We start from the raw sequence: 20,438 nt of genomic DNA on the forward strand, positions 1-20,438 counted from the left end.
TTCCTGTTTTTCCATTCCTCCTCCTTTTGAACTTGGTCCTCAGTTAAATGCTGCTCTTCTGATCTCAAACAGTTGAGTGTGTGTACTTGAGGTAGTTAGTTTATTTTGCCAACCTGTGGGATTAATTGAAAGGCGGAGAGATAAATGGCTCAGTGAGACTCCCCTTTCTTGTCTCTTGCTCTTTGATCATCAGACCAGTGTGCGGCTGCCATGCTTGTTTTTTGCCTCAATTTGCAAGCTACACTACCTGTGGGACACCTAACCCGAGGACTGTGTCACTTTAATTTGAGGTTCCTTCAAGACCTGCTTCGCCGCACCATTAGAATTTACATCTCTTGAGCTGGGGACTGTTGGACCCTGTCATCTGTCTGACTGTTGGTGACCTGCCTTGCTGTTTGCTGCCTGTGCCCGGATAGCCTGAATTGCTCTACAGAGGACTACCCGGTAGCCCTCAAGACTTGAAGGACTGCCAGTGTCTCACAACTGTCTCATGGGAGTGAGTTGCACTGAGCCATTTGTACTGCTTTATAATTTAAATAACTGTTTATTTCTTAGGTTATATATCTATCTGTATTAATATATATTAAATTATTACCGTTCTGGTTTTGTTTCTCTAGAGAACCCTAACACAGTTCTTTTCCCGTGTTTTTGTTCTTCCATATAAACCTCTTGCTTGACTGAAAATGGAACCTTGAGGGTGTATTCATTTCCAGCCCAGAAGGGCGATGAAGGGCTAGAGTCTTAGGGGTTCCACCAATCTGTCTGGCCTATTTTTAAAATGATTTTGGGTTTTCTTCCACATTTTCTCCCATTCTATCCAGAAACTTCTACGGTGATCCTTTGCAGACACCACACAGTTCTTCTGGGCTCAGGGTTGTGGGGACTGTTCATATGGTCCATGAGCCAGTTCAGTGCACCTCTGATTTTCTCCGTACTTCTTTGCTCTGGATGGAGGACAGTTGCCCTTAAGACGGCCAGTATGTGTAGACTGCTAACAAAAAACAGCTGGTAAAAGAGAAATGAGCTGATACCAAGGGCTCGAGTAGAAAGCAAATGTTTTGAGAATGATGATGGCAACATATGTACAAATGTGCTTGACACAATGGATGGCTGTATGGATTGTGATAAGATGTATGAGCCTCAATAAAATGATTTAAAAAGGAGAGAAATGTACTTTGCACAGTTCCAGTTTCAAGTATTTGGCTAGTTCTAGTTGGGTACGAGCTGTAATGCTAACTGCAAGGTCAGTGGTTCAAACCCACCAGTTGCCCTGTGGGATAAAGAAGGGGCTATCTGTACCTTTAAAGCCTCAGAAACCCAAAATAGACTTGCTAAGTTGTAATCAACCTTTGTTTTAGTCCTGGTATAGAAGTATTTGGAATGGATAAGAATGCAATATTGGCAACTTTTCTTTAGAAACACTATTCTTTATCAATTCTATTTGAAATGTGTTTTTGTTTCTAAAGACTGACAGCTTTGGAAACCCACAGGGGCGGTTCTACACTATACAGTACCCTAAACTCAAAGGAGCGCTGGCAGTAACAGGTACTAAGCCCTAAGCTGCTAACCCAACAGCTGCTTCACAGGAGAAAGATGTAAGCCTGTCTCCATAGATTCACAGCCTTAGAAATCTCATGAGGTGGTTTTACTGTTCTACAGGGACTCAGTCAGAATTGGACCTGAGGGCAATGGGTTTGGTGGGTTCTAAAAATTTTGTGCAGGACTCCTGGTAGCACAGTGGTTCAGTGCTTAACCAAGTGAAAGGTATGGGGCTCAACCCCAACAGCTGCTCTTTGGGAGACAGATGTGAAAACTGCTTCCAGATTGTAGCCTCAGAAACCCCGAGGCAGCTCTACTGTCCTATAGGGTCACGAGTCAGAATCAACCCGATGTTAGTGGTTTGGGGTTTTGTTATGTGCAGACCATGATGCAAAGAAAGATGCCACCCTGCTCTCACCAATGGCCATTTCTAAGAAGCTCACATTACGAACACTGTTAGCACTAGCATACATTTCTGCGGCATTGGCTGATTAAATGTAAATGGTCTTATCTGTCATAGAAGTTCACCTCAGGGGAAGCCTATTATCTTTTCATCTTTCATGAAAAATGATTATCATTTCATCTGAAGGCATGAAACTTAACAAGCATTATGTTGTTTAGTGCTGTCAAGCTGGTTCCGAATCAGTGGCCCTATGCACAACATAACAAGACACTGCCTGGCCCAGTGTCATCCTCACACTTGCTCTTATCTGCAACCTATTCCGTCCTACTTTAAGATCCGCCTGACCCAAGCCATGGTTGTTTTCAATTGCCTCATATGCATGTGAGAGTTGGACACTGAATAAAGACCGAAGAATTTGAATTAAACTCTGGAGAGTAACATTGGCAGCACCCTTGGACTGTTAAAAGGGCAAAACTGTCTTAGAAGTGTGGCCAGACTGCTCCTGAAAGGTGAGAGTGGTGAGACTTGATCTTCCATTCATGTGCTGTCAGGAGAGACCAGTTCCTAAAGGACATGTTTGTTAACCTACAGGGGCAGGGGTGGGTGGAGGCCCTCAAGGAGTTAAATTGACAGTGACTGCGAAGATAGGCTCAAGCACAGGACCCACTGTGAGGATGCCCAGGCCCTGTTCGTTGTTGTACACAGGGCCGCTATAGTGGGAACAGACTCGATGGCATAGAACAATAACCTACTTAATAACCAGTATTTAAATTACTTACAAAGCATGAACTAACCTTTCAGATCTAGAGAACATGTGTTTAACTGCACAGTGTAGATTGCTTAAAAATATGTTGAATGAAATAGATTCATTATCCCCAGGTAGATTTTACAGTTCTATTTAAAAATAGAGATCCAGGCTTTAACTTCTAACAGTTTTCACCGTTGCCTTTCCCTGGACACTTATTTTTAAAAAACCAAACCAAACCAACTCCTTAGTTAAGTTTGGATGTGTGCTATTTTGTGTTCTAATGGGAAAATAGTAGAAATAATAGGTAGTCAGAGTCATTTTCATTTGAATATATATTTTTATTTAGAATGCAACACTGATACCATGATGATAAACTATCACAAATCTGTACCAAGAAGCACGTGATCCCTAAAATGTGACTTTTTTTTTCTCCCAACAAGTAATTTAAGTATAGCTTTATTATTATTTGGTACTAGAGTCAAAGACGACATTTAGATTCCTCAGCTCTGGGGCATTTAGTAACATGATGATGATTGTCTAGTCAGGCAGTGGCAAGAAATTCAAAAGCACTTTCTTTTTCTTCTGTCAGTTCCTTTGCAGTAAGATCCATCTTCTCACGTGAGAAATCATTGATAGGGAGACCCTCAACAATCTTCCAGGTCTTATTCTGTTTAAAAAAATAAATGCAAATACAGAGATTTACAATTAAACCAGAGGTGATTGCCCAGTAGGGTGCAACTTAAATGGTAGTAAAATCTAGAGGTTTATCTGAAGAAGCAGAATTCAAATCCAGACCTTAATTAACTTAATGGATAAGTGAAAAAGCTCAATGCTTGAATGTAAAGGACACTGAATCTAGGAAAAGCCATTAAGGTTTTAATTGGTGAGCAAAAAAACACTATTGCACAGGTATAATAAACAGAGACAATACTTAAATCCACAACTTCATTCAGAAGTAAAAGTACTAAAAGCACCTGATTTTAGAGGCATAACAACACACTGTGGGGGGCAGTGGGGGCCACGGGGCAACAGGACTTTCTACGCCCACAGGGAGTTAGTCTCGGAGACTCACAGGGGCAGTTGTACCCTGCCCTGTAGGGTCGCTATGTGTCGGCATGGACTAGATGGCAATGCCTTCGGTTTGGTTTGGAGCCTTACTGGGAAGAGGTGAAGCTTGCTTTCCAGGTTAATTTCAGCATTTTAGTCACCGGTCATTGCACGCCACCTAACTGCAAAGCTGAGAATCCTGTCTTCCACATACATTTGAAGCTCAAGCACGTACCTACATTTGAAGCTCAAGCACATACCTAATTTAGCCAAGGAACCACCTTCTAGACTAAGATACACCAGCTTCCTTAAGAAAAATATGTAACCACTTTTCTAAAAGGGAGAAAAAGGCCAGAGCCCCCTCCTTACCTTGATGACGACAGGGAATGAGTAGAGCAGATCGTCAGGGACACCATAGGAGTTTCCATCAGAGATGATTCCCATGGACACAAACTCGCCCTGAAAATCACAGTAGTCGGTCAACATTCTCCTAGTGAATCATGACTTGCTTACAAGGCCAAATGACTCCAGAACTAACAAACTTAAACCTGGTGATACTTTCGTGTGTGCACCCCTTTGTAAGGGTGTAAGGAAACATCACCAGGGACAGGAGAACTTTCACGGCTATTACCCCATTGCACCTTCAATCCACGTGTGAAGCAGGAAAAATACAACCCTCGCTTTATTTGTAAGAAGTTATGGCCCAACATAGGTTTTTAGGAACAAGAAAGTCACCCCGATCATGTGCCAGGCATTGGGCTAACAATGAAGCTCACAATGCTCTGTAGTTAAGGTCATGGAATAGATGAGGAAACAGATCAGAAGGGTTAGCAACTTTCCCACGGTTCTTGGGCCGTAGGCAGCTGAGTTAGAATTTGAGAATAGCCAGCCTGCCTGAGAGGAGCCTCTGCCAATCACCGAGTGCTCACCTCTGGGGTTCCAAACCAGATGTCCCTGATGTGGTCGCCAATGGCTTTCGCAGCTGACATTGCACTGGACAGCTTCCGAGCCTTGATGACAGCGGCGCCACGCTGCTGCACGGTCTGGGGTGGGGTAGACAGAGCCAGAGCATCACTTGATCATGACAGAATTTTTCATTCCAAGCTGATTTGGGGATGGGGGTTAAGGCTATGACCATAGAGTAATGTACCCCCTCCAAAATGATGCAATGACCCAGGTCAACCACACTAGCCTCTTCCCATTACACTGGCCAGAGAAAACGACTCACCCCCACACCAGAAGCCTACCACCCTTCACACAAGAAATGCATCTCTGTAGAAAGATCATCAAGGGCGAGGGCCCATGCTCTCTGTTCCACTTTGACACTCCTTAGGGATTTGCCCACAACAGATGAGGTGGGTCAGTCAGATTGGACCACTGCTGGCTCACTACAACCCCAAAGAGAAACCTCGCAGCCCTCAGAGCAACCTCTGGGCCTGCCCTCCTGAAGGGGCCTCGCAAGTCAGTGGGGTGAGGGATGGAGGGTCATCTCTAGAGAGGTCTGTATGTTGTGTTGTTATGGCGGCCCAACTTGTCTTCTTACCGAGACAAAGTCTCCCTTGAGCCAGCTGTCATTTTTCAGAGCTTCATAAACACCAACTTCCTTTCCCTGTAACTTCACCTTGGCATGGGTGACATCTGGATACTGAGTCGAGGAGTGGTTCCCCCAGATGATGACATTCTTTACGTCTCGAGCAGTCACGCCAAGTTTAAGAGCAACCTGGTTAAGTGAAAACAGGTAGGTTTTTTTAGACAGAAGCTTTTTTTCAAATTGTGACATGTTTTGTCCTTAACTCAAAATAAAAATCTCTGGAAACTTTAAGAGATCATGCGAATTACGCTGGGTTTTTTGTTTGTTTGCTTTTTAAAGCAACTTGTATTGTTGGCAATTTCCTAAAATGGCTTAATAATGTAAGCCAACCTTGCATGTGAAACACAGGGTAGAATATTTAAGTTGAATGGTTGTGATTACCTCATTAGTATAGTTAGTTCACCAAAAAACACTCATCATGAGGTTAATGTTTCTTAAATATGTAATTGTGACCTCCGTGTGGTTGATGGCACTTCCCTGGAGATGTTTCCTCAGCACCGTTGAGCAGTAAGTTTTACTTTCCCGTACTTAGTGACATTTAAAAAAAAAAATTTTATTGAGGGCTCGTACATTTCTTATCACAGTCCATACATCCATCCATTTAGTCAAACACCTATGTACACCTGTTACCCTCATCAATCTCAAAACATTTGCCCTCTATTTTAGCCCTCAATATCGTTTGCTCATTTCCCCCCCACCCCTTAGTGACATTTTTATTATAGACCCTAAGTAGTTGTGTGCCGGCAAGTCAATTCCAACTCCGAGACAGTCGCATTGCCCCATAGGGTTTCCCAGGCTGTGTTCTGTACATGTAAGCAGTCTGTCACTTCTTTCTCCCGCAGTGGCTGGTGGGTTTGAACCGCCCACCTTTGGATTTGCAGCCCAACACTTACCCACTGAACCAGCCCATGCAAATGACTAATGTTCAAATAGTCCTAAATGAGAAATCCTAGAGTCGGAAGGGATTTACGTGACGCAAGTAAGACTTCTTTCATTTTCGGAGATTGCAAAACTGAAGAGAAGAGAAACCATCTAGACCAGTGGTTCTCAACCTTCCAATGCCGCGACCCTTTAATACAGTTCCTCATGTGGTGGTGACCCCCAACCATAACATTATTTTCGTTGCTACTTCATAACTGTACTTGTGCTACTGTTATGAACTGGGCGACCCCTCTGAAAGGGTCTTTCGACTCCCAAAGGGGTCTCGACACCCAGGTTGAGAACCGCTGATCTAGACGATGATTCAGAAAGCACTTTTGGATCTTGCAATGCTTTCTAGGCTCACATAAAGATCTATTGGATTCTGTAGTACAGTAGCCACAGAAGGATTACAATTAGGATCTAAACGACGTAAATCGAGTCACCTTGCTTTTTCTGTTATAATTTGTGTGACAAGGAAAAGTGCAGAAATTATAATTAATTTTGTATACATAATTTGCAACCTGTTTAGATAGCACAGTTCATCCTGAACCAGAAGGGCATGTGAAAAGAAAAAAGGACGAATGTTGAGGGTAAGACGGTGGGCCAATTTTCTTTCCTTTACATAGATCTCTCCGGGATAAAAGCTCCTAGCCCCCCATGCCATGTTCATGTCCGTCACACAGATCTGGGACTTGGCACTTAGCTAATGGACAGCTTCCTCCCTGTGATGCCACTCACTGGCGTCATGGCCGAATGGCCTTGTCAGCAGATTTCACAGAGCTTTGCGTAGCACACCTTGGGGGTGTTCGGCAGGTGATAGGAGTCACAAAGGAAGTAAGTCCTCTGAGTCCCCAAATAAGTTATTTCATCCTTGTAACCACTCACAGAAGTAACACTCCTGTTTTGTTTGTTACTTTCCTCAGTGGATCAATACCATCTGCAGGAGGAAGAAACTGTTGTTTTAAAAAGCTCCCACTGTGCCGGGTTGACATGAAGAAATGGGTCTGACCCAAGGGCCAGTGGGTAACAGAGCACATGCCATTCTTGCTGGTGCAATGGACTTTCTTCCCTCCTGCTCCCTGAGACAAAGACAAGGGTATTGGGGCAAACATTCCCAGTGCTTAACTCCCTCAAGGCCTTAGGTAAAACAGCAAAGGAAGTGATGTGTCTTTCTGTCACTTTACTTCTTGGGTTCTCTCTCTGTTTCTCATGCTGGCAACCCACAATCTACAGCTGCAATGCCTTACCCTGTGGCCCTTTCCTTCACAGTTCTCCCCCAGCATCCAAAGTCATGCATGACCATGAGGGCGGGGGAGGAACCCAAATCCCCCAACGCAGCCCATAGCATAAACGCTTCTCTGGGAACAGTTGGAAGGTTTAGTTTGTTACCCAAGGAACTGTTAAGTTAACTGGAACGTTCAGGGCACTATTTCTGAGATGTAGCTCTTCCTAACTCTGGGCTGTACCATTCTTAAAAGTCGTACTAGTGAAACCCAGTAACAGAAGCAGCAGCTAGTTATTTGTGTTGTTTTTGCTGTGTGGCAGGCACAACAAGGCTTAACGTGAACCACCTCTCTTGTAATCCTTAAACTCACAATGGTCATTCCTTTTATAGCTTGGATCAACATGCTTTTTCTCCAGGTTCCAGAGCTCTTAGTTGAATTGAGGCCACTTGAGATCACTAAGTACGGATGCCGACCGGGTAGCTCCATCAACGTGCAGAGGGGTGGGGCAGAGCAGGTTCCCGGACCTCCCTGGTCCCCGGTTTCTTACTTCTACAATGAGGATCATAATCCGAGGGGCGTCACCCCTCGAATGTGAAGAGTGCAGCTGTGCTCGACAAGGTTCGCCGTGGCTGACCTGTCAGAAGGAGCTCTCCAGGCCTTTCCCAAAGGAGCTGTGTGGACTTGACCCCCGACCTTTGGGTTAACAGCTGAGCATGCTGTTTGCGCCACCCGGGGACTCTCAGGAGAATGCAGCTTAGCAATGCCAAGTCTTTTCGCCTTCCCCGGCACCTCGGAGCTGAACTATCAGGAGGCTTCAGAACAGTTTCAGAAACGCTTTCCCAGACTTTTTGAGGCCCCCTCATATAATCAATTCCCAGTCAAGGAAGAAGTGTTTTATTTAAATTTTTTTTCAGCTGAGATCTTTCATCATCTTCCAGTAAAAGTACCGTTTTCTTAAAAGGAATTAAGATCTTCCCTAAGAAACAGGACTGGCCTCCCAGACCCAGCAGTGATGAGGTCAGTGGCCCAAAGCATGGGGGAAAGGAAGGTATGGCCAGCACTGGACGTTGTGGCGACTCCGAGGGTACCATGACCACCTCAAGTTTGAGAAAGCCTGGGAACCGTCCCTGATTGAGCAGCATGGCTTCTGAGGTTTGAATGGCTCTTGGGATTGTCGTCAATTTTTCTTACCCCTTGGAGCTTGGCCGACATAACTTCTTGACATGTTTCGCTGATGCTCCAAGGGGTAAGAAACATTTATAGGAATTAATATTTGGCTCTTAAGTGAACTACTGATAGTAAACTTTAGCTCATATGGAAACAGTATCAAAAAGGTATAAAAGTTAAAAATCTGCATTTGGCTATTGCTTTGCAAAAGAGAAAAATGAAGCAGAATTTCACAAACACTGAAAAAGCCCAACTCCTTGTGTCAACGGTCTCCTACGCATTTGACAAAAATAAATTACAAACCGCCCTGGAAATCATACAAGTGGTATAGCTGATGCTAACCACTAGCGGAAGGGAACATTAAGCAACTGCATTTAATTATATTCAGTTGTCAAAATACAGTTGAGAACAAAATGAAGAAGCACAGCCTTCGCTCTTAGACTACAGTGAAGGACTCGCTAAATAAATTGACATTCTTTGTCTACCGAAGAAACAACGATCATAAAAGCACACCCCAGGCGGAGCTCCTTGAAAGTGAGAGAAAAGCTGTGCAGTACTCCAAAGACTGAAAAAAGCATTTTTCTTACTTGAGCCATAGCTCTGTTATGATCCAGACGAGTCAAGCAACTGAAGTTCTCCTTGGGGATGGATGGGGCCGACTTCATGGCAGTCAGGCAGTTGGTATTGGCTGGGTTTCCCACAACGATAACCTAGGGGGCATGGGAGGGGCAGAGTTATAGCCAGTATACGATTGATGAAACCATCTTAGAATATGACTTAAAACCATGAACTAATTTTGTACGTGCTGAACATGCAGCGTTATCACGGTAGGCTGAAAATTTAATTTTATTTGCTAGTGCTTGGACTGACTATGGAAAATAAAGGTTTCTTTAGTACAGCCACCATTATTTACAGGAGCCGCTTCCCAGGTGGCAATGCCCACGAGTGAAGGGCCGCGTCTCGCCACTTTGCTGCATGCCAACACAGAGAAAGAATTTTTGTGCGTGTCTCAAAAGATAAGCCACCTACGTCTCTAACTCAGACTTTGATTCACTTACGGAATTTTCATTTTTCTAACAGTGGTGTGCAAGAGATGAAAGTTCTAATTGAGCAACTTACGTTAGGGATATGATTTGCCTCAATGAGTTAAAAGTGTTTAAGTTTGCCTTATCTTAAGAATTACTTGGCAGATTGGTGAAAATACAGATTACCAAGGCCCTATTCCCCCAGACTTCCTACTGAATCAACCTTTACAGGAGGAAAAGCACTTTGGGATACATGTCTTACAATCCTAGAAGACTTTGGATATGGACTGCGCCTTTCAGCTCTGAAAATCTCTTTAAAAACCCAGAACAAAAATAAAAGAAAAACCCTTATTTTCAAATATCGTATATAGTCGTGTATAAGCCTATTTTTCCAGCACATTTATTTTTATTTTTATTTTTTGTCCAGCACATTTTTAATGCAGTTTTTGTGGTAAGATTAGGTGCCTCGGCCGATATTTGGGTCAGCTTATACTTGAGTATATACGGTAATTTCAAACAGAAAATCTACAAGTACATTAAAGAGGGCTGGCTTCTAAATCTTCTTTACGTAGACTGTTTACTTTCCCTGTGTGTGTGTGTGTGTGTGTGTGTGTGCATGCACACACGAACCATACCTCCTTGGTCTTTTCTGGCACGTTTGAGAGTAAGCTGCAGACATGGTATTCCATTGCCCCTGAAGACTCCAGTGTCAGAGGATTATCGTATAAGCAATACTACCACTCTACGCAGCTGGGGCTTTACTAGTTCAAAACCACCTTAGAATTTGTTCTAAGCAATCTGTAGACTCATACTCAACTCATTTCTATTATTTTCTGTTAGCAATTACCAGAGACTAAAAGCTTAACTACTTAAAATGAAGTCCGCAGAACGGGATTGGTGCTGGTGGTGGTGGGGTGTAAGGGAGGTGACTTTTTACCTAAAACAGAACTTTAAATACTAACAAACATTTCGTAAAATAGAGCGCTGGTCACCTTAACTGACTTCTTGGCATATTTATCCAAGGCTGTCCCCTGGGATTTGAAGATTTTCACATTTGCTTTCAGCAAGTCTTTCCTCTCCATGCCCTCCCTTCTTGGCATGGAGCCCACGAGAACGGCCACATCCAGGTCTTTGAAGGCAACCTCTTCCTTATCAGTGGCAATGATATCTAGGAGCAGGGCACAAAACAAGCAGAGCTACTCAAACACCTATGCGTGAGGTTTGCTATTTCATACTGATTCTACCAATTACTTCTTCCACTAAGTAGCAAACACCTTGATATCAAATTTATAGAAGTTGTACGAGTCTAAGAACAAAAACTTTACATGTTAGTGTACATAATCTATATACTTACATACAGGGGGGCCTTCAAAAGTTTGTGGAAAAATGAGATTGATAATGGACTTTTCTTACAAACTTTTGGAAGCCCACTCATATTAACCACCACAGCAGCAACAGAAATGCCAATAAATTAATTTTGCTTTTGTATTTCAATATGATCATGATTTCAAAAAGCTCCACAGCTGTCCTTTTATAATCATATGTAATCCAAGGTATGTGATAATCTTCAAGCCACACTTGTTACCCATACTAATTACCAAAGATCACAAAAAAACAGCAACCAAGTCACCTAATCTCTAAATTACCGTTGCTTTAAGGTTCTAACAAATTAAAAGTAAGTGTTCACTGAGGAGTTTTGTGTCAGGGAATAAGGCTAAAATTTATATGCATTATCAAACTCAAGCTTTATATTTTGCAGATGAAGACACTGGGGTATAAAGAGTTGAACGAGCTCTCACTAAAAGCTTGTGGAGCTGTAATATGGTCCAGGTCAGTCCAGAGTTCAAGGCTATACCACAGTAAGTATTAGTCCATTAAACACACACCCCTTACTTTCTGCATGAAGAATATACATTCCCCCCCCCCCCACTCTCCCGGATACTAAAAGGCCATGACGTGGGTCCAGCTTTCCCAGTGGTAAAGTTTTAAAACAGTGGAACTTGAACAGACACATGCAGGAACACCATCTGGGGGAAAAACAATCTACTTTGCTCCTCCCTGGCACCCATCTTCACTTGCTGACCTCGTCAGTCACAGCTGTCCGCCAAGGTCAAGACGATTATAATATAATTTGGGAGAGTGGGGGTGGGGGAGTGAGGGGGCTGGGAACTCAAGTGGGAGACAGGAACAAAGAGAAAGCTGCTTGGGAGAGAGTGGTGGTAAAAAGAGCCAGCAGGACAGTCATGGCAGAGTAAGGTATTCATTTTCTACGCAACCAAATGCTGTCCACAATAGAATACCCCTTTTTGGTGACTGTCTATTGAACAGCTATATGGCTCCTCTTGGGAATGCACAAATATATTGCTTTGTGCACTCTTCAGATCGCTTCTATAATCAATCTCTACCAAAAGATAAAGACCACACATGAAGGCAATACCCAGAGGAAAAAAAGCCCAATTCATTTGTAACTTGATCTATGTTTTAATTAAGTTTTTCAATCAAATGATATTAAAAACATTTGTACAACAGTTCACTGATTTTTCAAAGGTGCTTTTGCTGCATTCGAGGGGGTTTTCTCAGAGTATGAGGTGTAAGAGGATAAGGATTTTACATTTCCTCGAAACGTGAGGACTAGCAGATGGGACAGGCTACAGAGAGGAGCTGACCGACTTCTGGCTTCAGTGCAGTTTTATGGCTCTAGACACCATTCACAATCGGAAAAGATGCTACTGCTCCCATGTGAACAGACTATGTGGCATTTCAATGTAGACAACTTCAGGGGTGTAATCCCTGTGCAATAGTACACTTAACAGTGCTCAGTATTATACCTAATACAGAAATTCAAGTGTGCGAGCATTTTAGGGGGGGAAATGTATAGTTGTTTGCCTGGCACTGGCTAATTCTGGCCTTTATCTTTACGTATTCTTGGTAACAACTTACCAATTAGTTGTAGTTAAAAAAATAAAAGCAAAATCATTTTATCAAATAGCTAAGTCAGAGGCGGATAAACTATTCTAATGATAAAAACCGAGAGTTTACAAAGTGCCACGTACTGTCAGATCCCTCCTCCAACCACCGCCCCGCGCTCACCTTTCAGGAGGGGAAGCGCACAGTCTTGCAGTTCCATCAGGACGCCCTCCAGGACCCCCATCATGGGGGGGATGTCCAGCAGCACGAGGATCAGGGGCTGCCAAGTAGCAAGGACAGCACCTGTCAGTGTAGGCTACGTCGCCGAGTCACAGTTTTTGTTTACTGTGTATGTTTCTAACTGTGTGTACAACTCCAGTGGTGATTCACAGTAACTACTGTGAGTGACTACTGAGGGGGCCAGGCATCCAGCACAGCACCTCCCAGGGGAAGGAATGGCAGAAAACCAGCGATGGCATGCTGGCAGGCACAGGGCGAGAAACCAGCCACACCCAAATCGGAAGGTAGTCATGGGGGAAAACATCAAATCCAAGTAGTATGCCCCAGCTTGCTCTAGACGCCAATATCTGCCTTCAGCTCATAGAAAGCTAAGTAGAGTGTCTAGAATGAGGAATGGGCATAGGATATGTGAGCCAAGTGAATAAATAAACAAATAAATAAATAAAAAACGGGAGACCATCATGTCCATGCACAGCAATCACAGCTACTGAAATTGGGCAAGGTAGGTGGGTGCCTGCTTCCTATTAGAAAGCAGAATTGCCTGTTTGGGGCAATTTGGGGATTAAGACCTGTTTTAAGAAGTTAGCACTAATGCAGTAACTTTCTATCCCACCTTAACAGGCACTGCCTTTAATGAGGACCTCCCTCTGACACCCCTGTCTGAGGTACCAAGTTAACTGAACCAGTCAGTGGAATAGTTGTGATTTGCAATGCAGTTTCAAGGCCTTGTGGGGTGCACACAAAGGCTTTGCCAGCTTCTATTGAGAGCAATTTGCCTATTACATTTATTGAGATTAGCCATTCCTTCACCATTTTTGTAACTTGTTTGCAGTTCTCCCTCTAATAACAAAGGAATTACAGATAGTTGCTCCTACCTGGTCTTTACCAAAAATAGCGCCATTTCCAATGCTGTACAGCAGGGAGTATGCAATCTGACCCGCTGCTCCAGTCACCAGCACTCTGATTGGTTCAGACTGCAAAGAAAGAGAGCCATTAACATTTTAACACCAGGAGGAAAATGAATAAGCCCTTGCCTGAGTGGCTGCAGGCTTCTGGTGAGCCCGCATGTGCCCAGTAGAACTGAGCTCCACTGGGGTTTCGGGGGTTGATTTTGGGGGAAGTGGTTTGCCAGGCCTTTCTTGTGGTTTGTGTCAGGGTAGCTCTGAACCGCCAACTTTTCAGTTAGAAGCTGGGCACTTAACTGTGTCACCCACAGACTCCAACATCTTATTACAGATTACTCTTTTACCCAGAGATATTTGGGATTTCCCCCTAAGAAGACAACCACGTGTTAAGCTTCATGAACATTTTTAACGTCTCTTCAGCATGTGGCTCAGCAGAAAGCTTCCTCATTGCCTTGTGCCATGGAAGTAAGCACGCACAAATCAAGAGAACTTCTTTTGGATGATGCACTTTGGCTGCATATTTAGGTGGTGTTACTTAACTCAGGGAGCTAAAAATGCTATCCTGAATTTGCTTACATAATCTTGTCCACATTACGGGGGAATATTTTATCACTAAAATAGGATCAAGGAAGTTGCTAATGAACATTATGTGATGATAGTTTATTATAGAGCAAATCATGGAGGACATGCAAAACCCAAGCCTAAGGCAACTGAGCTGAATCTGACTCACAGTGACCCTGTAGAGGGTCTCTAAGGCTGTACATTTTTACAGGAGCTGATAGCCTCATTTTCTCCTGGGGAGTGACTGGTGGGTTTGAACTGCCAATCTTTTGGTAAGCAGTCTAATGCTTACCCAACCGCCAGGGCTTCTCTGGCAGCCAGCCACAGAAGTCTTATAAAGCATTTCTGTCACCCACCTTCTAAATAGAGTCCTTCACGCGTAGAACGAAGCCAACAGTGGGTTTCTATTTACATTGAAGTAGTTTTACCAAAGCAATTAGTCATGCTTCAATTTAACCATTTTAATTAATGTGATAGCTAATATTAATAGTAATATCTAAAAACAGGGTAGTTTTAAGGGCTAACAGCATAGAAAGCATGAGAAACCATAAGGTCCCTGTAGCACGTACTATTACTATCTCCAAAAGACCCTTATAGACTGAGGTTTACTACAAAGCCCTGGTGGTCTAGTGGTTACACATAGGGTTGATAACTGTCAGGTCAGCAGTTCAAAATGACCAGTCCCTCAGCAGGGGGAAGGCAGCGTTCTACTTCCCAGTTAGTTTCGGAAACCCACAGGACAGTTCTACTGTTCTTACAGGGTTGCTACGAGTTGGCATTCACTGGGTAGCATTGAGTTTGGTTTGAGTGTTTTGGTTTAGTCTCCATTAGACTGAAATTCCCTGGAAAGTACTATCTCTTTGCCTCAAATTTGGACTTGGACACACTGCTCAACAAATATTTGCTGCATGAGTGATGGTAAGGTGACAAGGAAAACAACAAAACAAAAACCAAACGTATGCTATTTGAATAAAAATACACAGGATAAAATGAATATTTATCTTGAAAGGTTTAACCTCTTAGAAAGTTCGGCAGAGAAATGGTTAGATACGAGGAGTGTCGTCAGTTTTAGCGACTAAAAAGATGTGCAAGTGTATCACAGTCCTGAGTGAAGGGGCTGTGGCCAACTGATGAACAGCTGCTAATTCCACCTCGCAGTTTTTGTGTACCTTTGGGTGAACTATTTTCACAGGCAGGTAATTCAATTTTATGAAGCGTGGTTTGAAGATAAAACAGAAAAGGAAGTGCTTCCTTTGTTTTGTTTTTTTTAATCTTTCTTTTGATTGCAGTTGCAAAACAGCAGGGTGCGAGAACCCCCCTGATTTTCACAATGTTACAGCGTGAACACCGGTTACTATTCTTTGTTCAGATCTCTGGGCAGTTTGCCAAGATCCAAAGCAGGAATGTCTTTGCTCTTGGCAGGGCACTAATGACCTTCCTACAGATGCAAGCTCTTTGCTTTGCGCATGTGCTAAAATCTCAGTGGTTAAAAGCCTAAATCCAAATTCTTGTCCTGTTATGCCACAGCAAGACTCAAGCCTTTTTACCATCCTATTTCTGTAACAGAGAAGACATGTAGTTATCATTTGGATTCCTTTATCCCATTCATTCTTGCCATGACTCCCAATGGACACCATCAAGGAATTCAAGCCTTAAAAAACCCCAACGCTTTGAATTGATTTTCAAAAGACAGCTCACTATTCTCAACCTCAGTGCTGCAGTCTATAGTCTCTCAAAGGGGAGGAGGGGTGACCCATCTGAGCAGCGAAGCAGGAGAAGGGCTGCTGTTCATGCGGAGTGTCCATGCTTTCTGTCATCGAGTGACCTTCCAGGGGCTGAGGCTGGCACTGACCGACAGTGCAGCAAATGCAACACAGGAATCAGGGACCCCAGGACACCTGTGACCTTGGGAAAGTCATCTGACCCCACCAAACCACATTTTAATGTTAGGGAAAAATAAATCTCCATATTCCCTTATAATTCTAGAATCCCCATATTCTGCAGACAAGGAATAAATGCTGATAACAGAGTTGAGTTTGTATTTGCAGTAAGAACTTCTTACTGAAAATAAAGTGGATTTTCAGAACGCTTTGATTTGGGGTCTGTGTGGCACAATATGATAAAATGGAGTGTGTGGAACCCTTGGGGCAACATTGAGCAATTCACATTCTCTTTCCAAATCAAAACCAAACCATTGCCATTGAGTGTGAGATTGTAAATCTTCACAGGAGCAAATAGCCTCATCTGGTGAGTTTGAACTGACAATTTGGGGATTAGTAGTCTAGTAATAGGGCCATAATGGTGCCTCCTTATTGTCTCTGGGCTTCAATAATTTCATGATTTGAAGTTTGAGATTCAAATCTTTTAAGATTTGAAGTGGAGACCTTTAAAGATCTCATTTGCTTCTAAAATAATAAAGCCTGAGGTTTTCTGGTAAGATCTTCTTTCTTGCTAAAATTAGGGGAGAACCCACTGAACCATTTATAATTATCTGACAAACACAAAGGAAACCTAAATTTAACACAGGGCCTCCCTGTAAAGGTGGAGGAAGTCAAACATTGCCTTGAAAGCATGCATTTTCAAGTTCTGGGAAATTTCCAATTCATTCCCATTTCCTTCCCCTCGCTCCATCCATTTCAGTATTATGAGACAATGAAAGAATGATAGCCCAAATAAATACAAACACTGCAACAATCTTCTCTCAGTCTGAAGTCAAAGGTCACCTTCAAGCTGTGTGCAGATTATGCCTACGTCAGAGTTTCCCCCCACCCCCCTTCTCCCTTTCAGGAGAGACAAGATAAGGAGAGCCAGATCTCACAAGGCAAGATGGTTACATTATATTACACTTCAAAGTTGTGCTCCTGGAATTCACGACATCAGTTAAGAATATCTGCACTAGATAGACAGCTCGTGATGTGGTCGCTCCAAAAATAAATAAAGATATAAAATCCCGGCATTGCAAAAAATTAACGAATAGGTTAAAATAACATCTTGCGAAATTAGATATGGCGGAAACACATCTCCAAACGCCGATCGTAATCTACAGCATCTGGTAAGCGCTACCTGTACAGGCTCGGGCCTTCTGCTTTCAAGTACTTTGTGGAGAAAAAAAAAAAACTAATATAAAACATGGTGGGCTTAAGGCAGACCTCCCCTGCCCCAAATATCAAACCTAACGTCCTGAGGAGGAGACCCGCAGGCTCTTATTTTCTCCCTGCCATGCATCAGAGCTGAAATCAAGCTTCTCCAGCTGCAGGGAGATCTCCAGAATCCTTCAAAGATTCCCCAAGATGGAAATGAATCCCTTTCCAATTACTAGGTCACTGCGACAGTCCCCAGAGAATGAACTGCAGAGTCCCAAGGCTCCGCTTTTCCAAGAGGGCCAAGGACAACGCCTTGCACAACTGCCTTCCCAAAGCACTTCAGTGCGAGAAATTCCAGAGAAGAACCCGTGCACGAAAGGTGGGCAAGAGTCAGAGGCTCACACTCACCATGATTGGGGACGGCGAGGGCATTTTTCCACCTGCACAACCAGCCTCAGAGAGCCAGGTCACCTCTACCACCGAAGCGACTGGAGGAGCGTGAGCGGAGTTAAGGAAGGAAGGTCTCGGCTCCTGACCGCGGCGCCTTCTGGGAACTGTAGTTTACGCGGCCGTGGTTCTGGCGCAATCTTCGAAGGACTTCCGTCCAATGTTAAACTACATTTCCCGAAATGAAGTCTTCTTCCGCCCTTCTTCCTGCGCTATTCATCTATTGCAAAATAGTCCCCGAAGGCGAGGACGCCTTCTGTGATTGGAGGACGATGATCAGCCGGCGGTTTGGGCTCGGGAGGAAAAGTCTTGCCTGAAGGCGCCCATCCGTAGGCGGAACGGGAGGGGCGTGTAATCGGAGGGAGGAGGGACGGACAACATCTGTTAGCAATATGACCCACTTGCGCGTAATTGAGACTTTTAGTCTCCGCCGAGGTTAACCCTAAGAAATAAAGAGAACTTCCGCTGCGTAAAGCCCACTCGACCCGGAAGCAAATACGAAAAATACAACCCTGAACCTGTATTCATTCTGTAGGGGCGGGGGAATTAATAAGCCAGGAAGCCTAGACGGCTTCACTGGTTGCTAGGCGACGAAGCTAGAGAGCGCGGACAGCCGGCAGCCAGGCACCTGAGGAATTCTGGCAGAAGCGCTTACTTCAAGGCCTAGGAGGACCAGAAAGCGCGCTGCGCCGTCCTGGATCCTGGGGAATCCTCCACCCTGGACATCATCCAATAACGACTTAAGGGGGGTGTGGAGCTGCCCCCTCTGAAGCGACCAGGGACTGTTCGTCATCCCCATTTCGGAGGTAGGCTCTAGGGCAAAGGGGTTTCTTTTAACCTTAGAGCTGGGTTTGGAGGTTTTTTTTAATAAACTGAAGCTCATCTGGCTGCCTGGGTGACAGCTACGGCGTAGGGTTGCAATGGTGATGCTTTGAGTGCGGTACCCTGACGGTCACGTTCCTTCACTGTAACTTGCAGCTTTTCCAAAGTTACATCAAACTTGTTTATCGAACGTCTGCTTTGTGGGATGTGAGCGCCTTGAATCTCATTTTTTTCCCTCATTTTTGTTTATTCTTTTTTGGAAATTGGATCCACTGTAGACCATCCTGATCTTTAAGTCATGCCAAACTTGAAATTGCCATGGTCTACGACTTTAGCTCATTAGGAGACACTGGGACAAGAGGCTCAGCTGCTACAACACTTGAGGAGATTTTCCTTTTGAATGTATACCTCCCAAGAGACTTGTGCACACACACTGAAAGGTATGATGCTAGTGCTGTGGGGTAAACATTGGGCCACTAACTAAAAGATCCGTGGTTCAAACTCACCAGCCACCCTGTGTGAGAAAGATGAGACTATTTGCTACCCCAGTCTCGGAAACCTTATATAGAGCTTCTGCGATCTATTAGATAACATCGGTAAGATTTTTTTCCCCATTATTACTGATCAATGAATACCAGGTGATATATCTCCCCACCCCTTCAATTACATCCAATTTTTCTATTGTGGGAAAAACAATGACTTGTTTTCCTGCTTGTTATGTCAATAGCATTTGTCATAACTGGTGACAGACTTTTTAAAAATTACTGTGGTAACATATGCAACACGGAGTTTTCTATTTTAAGCTATTTTAAGGGTACAATTCAGTGGCATTAATGACACTCAGCATATTATGCTACCATTGTTAACCACTTCCAAAATTTTCACTTCAGCCCAAACAAAATCTCAGCAGCCCTTCAGCAATTAATTCCCCTTCCCTCATCCCACCAGCCTATAGCAGAACCCAATGCTACTGAATGGGTTCCAACGCATAGCAACCCTATAGAAGGTTTTGAGACTAGAAATCGTTACCAGAGCAGCCAGCCTCATTTTTCCCATGCAGTGGCTGGTGGGTAACCACTGCCAAAAATTGTGATTAACAGTGCAACGCCTAACCCACAGCACCACCAGGGCCACTTCTCCATCAGTCTGTCAAAAAAGGACATATAGGAGGGAGATTCCAAAAGTCTGTGGAAAAAATGCCATTGTCTTTCAATTCCGTTGTTTCCACAAACTTTTTGAAGACTTCTATTGCATGGTCCCACTTAATGTGAAAGTCTAGATTAAGCATATTGTCTTTGAAACTCCCTCATGTTTGTCCTTTGGAGACAGGCGTATTTTACTCAGCATGATGTGTTCAAGGTTGTAATAGCATTTATCAAAAGGGCTGTATAATGTTCTGTTGCAGGTGTTTGTCACATGTTATTTATCCATTCATCCATGGATGGGTTTGGGTTACGTTCATCTTTGGCTCTTGTGAATGATGCTGCAGTGAACAAGGGTGTGCATGTATCTGTGGAAGTCTCTGCTTTCAAATATTTTGGGTATATATATCTAGACGTGGAATTGTCAGGTCGCATGTACTAGGCTTAAATTTTTGAGGAAATACTAAACCTGTTTCTCCTCAGGGCTGCACTAGTTTATATTCCCATCAGGAATGCACCAGATTCCAGTTGCTCCACATCTTCGCAAGGACTTGTGACTTTCGGTCTTCCTCCTATGGGTCTGAGGTGGTATTTTGCTGGCTGTTAACCTAAAGGTTGGCAGCTTGAACTCCCACATGATGCAATGGGAGAAAGGTCTGGAGAT

General features: G+C 43.7%; 2 protein-coding genes across 8 annotated transcripts in view; one reads left to right on the forward strand and one right to left on the reverse strand.

Annotated features, from left to right (window-relative positions):
* Positions 1-3,007: 3,007 nt before the first annotated feature.
* MDH1 (malate dehydrogenase 1) lies at positions 3,008-17,880 on the reverse strand. The gene is made up of 9 exons (XM_004710190.3): positions 17,772-17,880; positions 13,690-13,788; positions 12,758-12,854; positions 10,660-10,835; positions 9,230-9,352; positions 5,281-5,457; positions 4,667-4,780; positions 4,107-4,196; positions 3,008-3,357 (listed from the first exon to the last, which is right to left on the reverse strand). Exons 1-9 carry the CDS (start codon positions 17,793-17,795, stop codon positions 3,232-3,234), a joined length of 1,026 nt encoding a protein of 341 aa, XP_004710247.1. The 5' UTR covers positions 17,796-17,880; the 3' UTR covers positions 3,008-3,231.
* A 197-nt stretch (positions 17,881-18,077) lies between these two features.
* The window catches only part of LOC101642381 (WD repeat containing planar cell polarity effector), a 340,297-nt gene continuing 337,936 nt past the window's right edge, over positions 18,078-20,438 (forward strand). For 5 of the 7 annotated variants that reach the window (XM_045294106.1, XM_045294103.1, XM_045294105.1 and 2 more), the window contains exon 1: positions 18,078-18,616. The gene's annotated coding sequence lies outside the window, so the exon portion shown is untranslated. The remainder of the gene's footprint in view (positions 18,617-20,438) is intronic. The other 2 variants (XM_045294101.1, XM_045294104.1) reach the window with 1 other exon arrangement.

Source organism: Echinops telfairi, unplaced genomic scaffold, assembly GCF_000313985.2.
Source record: "Echinops telfairi isolate 266 unplaced genomic scaffold, ASM31398v2 ScPeMD7_2573;HRSCAF=3158, whole genome shotgun sequence".
In the NCBI taxonomy this organism is placed as follows: Eukaryota; Metazoa; Chordata; class Mammalia; order Afrosoricida; family Tenrecidae; genus Echinops; species Echinops telfairi.